Source organism: Phragmites australis, chromosome 7 (genome assembly GCF_958298935.1).
Source record: "Phragmites australis chromosome 7, lpPhrAust1.1, whole genome shotgun sequence".
In the NCBI taxonomy this organism is placed as follows: Eukaryota; Viridiplantae; Streptophyta; class Magnoliopsida; order Poales; family Poaceae; genus Phragmites; species Phragmites australis.
The window spans coordinates 33,245,232-33,248,442 of NC_084927.1; the positions used below are offsets into that span (position 1 = coordinate 33,245,232).

The following is a 3,211-nucleotide window of genomic DNA, read 5'->3' on the forward strand; positions in this document are numbered from 1 at the left end:
TTAACGTCCCGGGGGTGAAACGCGCAACCACCCTGCCGCCGAATTCTGCCGAGGCAGTATTTTCGGCGGCCAGAAACTCAGCAGCAGAACTCATCAAGTCATCAGCTCAACTGCTCATGCCCTAGTGGTTTCTAGCTAAGCAGAGCCATCATTGCGAGCTTTCCAGTTCATTCATTGCAGTTGGTACCGTGGTTGACTTGTTTCAGCACCACTGCACCAGTGCTAGGGTGACGAGCCCAGTTGACCCTGTACGCCTTCACCAACATTTTTTAAATTTTTGTGAAGTACTCTACGTACTACTACGGCAAACACTACAGTAATTTTGTGCAAACACTACAAGTCAGATAGAGGATTGCAGCCGGGGAAGCAACGCAACCATTTTTCGTAAGGTCACAAACCTGTGGCCCTTGTTATCCATGTCGCCAAGCCAAGAAACTACTAGTGGTACTACTAATCTGTTAGTGCGCGCAAGTAAATCGCACTGGCAGCGCATCATCACATCACAGACTCAATAAAAAAAAAGGTACTACTGCAGCATGCAAAGAGCATCGAAACGCTTGTCGCCATTAGAAATTGTGCTGTGACATTGGCCGCTATCGTCTAGCCGAAGCAAGATTGCACTGGGAGACGGACACAATCAGAATGATGAAAGGATTCCAGGTCTGGGATCTGGCCTTGTAGGGACGAAGGTGGAATCACTTGTTTTGGTACACGAGGAGAGGAGGCACCACAAATTGGTCTGTTTCCTTGTGGAAGCTCCGAGTGTCTGGAGTCTGAACAGACGGAATAACGAGCTGGGTTATTCAGAGACCAGATTTTCGGATAAAAGAATATTACTGACCAAGATGTTTCAAGACCTATAACACTCTACCAAGAGGCTTATTTTCCAAACTTAAGTATATTATGTCAGCAGTGGTTGTGTGCATTCTCGGACGTAGATACAACAGGTATTTTATAGGCAGGAAGAGTACAGGTATTAATGCAGTCTTTGTGATCCAATCTACTAACAAAAAAAACTAATTGTTGAAATATGATCTGAATTCTAATTGGGCATCACAATGGACACCTTTTAGCTCACATTTTAGAATAATCCATATTAAACTAGTTACCTATTACCATTCCTTATATATACATATTTAAAGCAAAGTTGAGACGAGTCATCGTAATTTCTCTGCACTTATATCTATGGTTTTTTTTTACAAGGGTTTTTTACGTGAAAACCAGCACTCGCGATCCGTCATGTTTAATTTCTAACACTACTCCCATTCTATTGTCCTAGACTCAACTGAGCCAACTGAATTATTCATGATTATATCAAGGTCCGCTAAAAATTGTAGTACTGGCAGTACTACTCCAGCAGACATTGCTGCTCCCTCATATTAGTCGACTGGACTTGAGAGTTCAGATCTCCCCATTCATAATTCCAGCATTTAATTCCACTCACATGACGCATATCCCTTGCAACCAGACAATCAGCAGTAATCTATTTGATCGGAGAATCTTAAAAAGCAAATAAAATTTGATTTTCTCCAGTTGACAAGCAGTACCGGGAGCTTTTCTTACAGAGTCGCAACAGGTTCAACTGACAAGCAGCACAATAGGAAATGCCGGTGCCCACGTGTCAGTGGAACAGCTTGCGAGGCACAATTTCACGAAAGGGTAAAAGAAAAGTAAACCCCACAAGGAAAATGGCTGTGAAAATTTTGGGGGTAAAAAAAATTGGAGCCTGAGAGAATGGTAAAAGGGAAATGATGGGGAGAAAGGAAACTGAGTTCACCGGAAGCGGCCGCCGTCGGCGAGCTTCCAGGAGCGGCAGTGGGGGAGAGAGGTGCCGGAGGTGAGCCGGTGGAGTGGCGACGGGCGAAGCTCGGCGGACACGGCGGGGGCGTCTGGCGGGTGGCCTCTGCGGTGGTGCCTCCCCGGGCTGGGCCGCACGAGCGGGCTGATGCACACCGCGAACCCGGAGACGCCGGCCCCGGCGCCTCCCGGACGGCGACGGCAGGGGGTTTTCCGCATCGACGACGGTGAGGGCAACCACGGCGACTCCGCCGGGGAAGTGCTCTCCACGCCGCCCTCGTCGGCGTACCTCACCGGCGAGAGCCCCCGGTTGCTGATCGCGCGGCAAGAGCGCCGCGGCGGGGATGGCGGGGAGGTTGTGACCGGCTCCTTCTTCCGGCGGCCGCGCGGCATGATCCCAGCGAGCCAGGACCGGTGCTTCGACCCCTTGCCACCGCTCTTCTCCCCCGAATCCGATCCGTGGGAGTGGTGTCCGCCGAAGAGCGCGGCGACCAAGGAGAACCTGCTGCTGCGCCGCCTCTGGAACCCGATGTCGTCTTCCTCGAATCCAGCCCCACCGGCGCCGCCGGCGTACGCGGGGCCCACCTGCGGCGTCCGGAAGAAGAGGAGGCCCGGCGGGCGCCAACGCGCCCCCGAGGCGTCGGACTTCCGGCGGCACACGTACGGCGACACCGACCTCGGGAACACCAGCTCCGGCTCCGGCTCCGAGGGCGGCAGCGAGGACGCCTCGTTCTGCGCGGCGGCGAGCGCGAGCAGGCGGTCGCGGAGGCACAGCGCGCAGACGCCAACCCCGCCCTCGTACGGATGCCTGCCGCACCTCATGTTCCTCTCCTCGCCGCCGCCTCTGCCATTACCTCTCGGGATCTTGTGGACTGAGCGGGAGGAGGAGATGCAGAGGCCAGAGGCTCTCTCTTCTGGTTATCTCGTTTGGTTTTATCACGAGGTTGTTCGCGTGGTCTGCTCCCCGCGGTGTCTGCGCAAGCGCAACTGGAAGTTTCGATTTCCCGAAAGCTTGATGGGTTTAAACAAGGTCGAATCATGGGGGGAAAGACACGTGTCTGACAAAGCTTCGTTTCAGTAAACGAGCTAGTTTGTTTCAGTAACAAGGCCCAAGACCGAGAACCACCGGGATGAAACTCTAGGTGTGATATTTTGGTGTCTTATTAAGCATATTTTTTTACGGTAGACGGCGTGTACTCTATTTTATAGGTATATTTATTGTAGTTTATATCTACGTATACTTAATAAGTTGTAACTCACAATGTTTCGAGTTGTAACTGTTGAATTGTCTGCAGTACACATAACAAGTTGTAACTCATAGTGTTAACTTCTCGTGTTGCAATTATGTATTTATGGACGTAAAGTTGTAACTATCTACCTAACAATTTGTAACTCACAGTGTTTTGAGTTGTAG

At 51.1% G+C, this 3,211-nt stretch overlaps 1 protein-coding gene across 1 annotated transcript; it reads right to left on the reverse strand.

The window, feature by feature from the left end:
* Nucleotides 1-1,501: 1,501 nt before the first annotated feature.
* LOC133924861 (uncharacterized) lies at nt 1,502-2,794 on the reverse strand. Its single transcript, XM_062370590.1, has one exon. The coding sequence runs from the start codon at nt 2,617-2,619 to the stop codon at nt 1,774-1,776; it is 846 nt and encodes a 281-aa protein (XP_062226574.1). The 5' UTR covers nt 2,620-2,794; the 3' UTR covers nt 1,502-1,773.
* Nucleotides 2,795-3,211: the final 417 nt, after the last annotated feature.

What these genes read in the sequence shown, in the direction of transcription:
- LOC133924861 (XM_062370590.1), bottom strand. Translation starts at nt 2,619, where the DNA reads ATGAGGTGCGGCAGGCATCCGTACGAGGGCGGGGTTGGCGTCTGCGCG.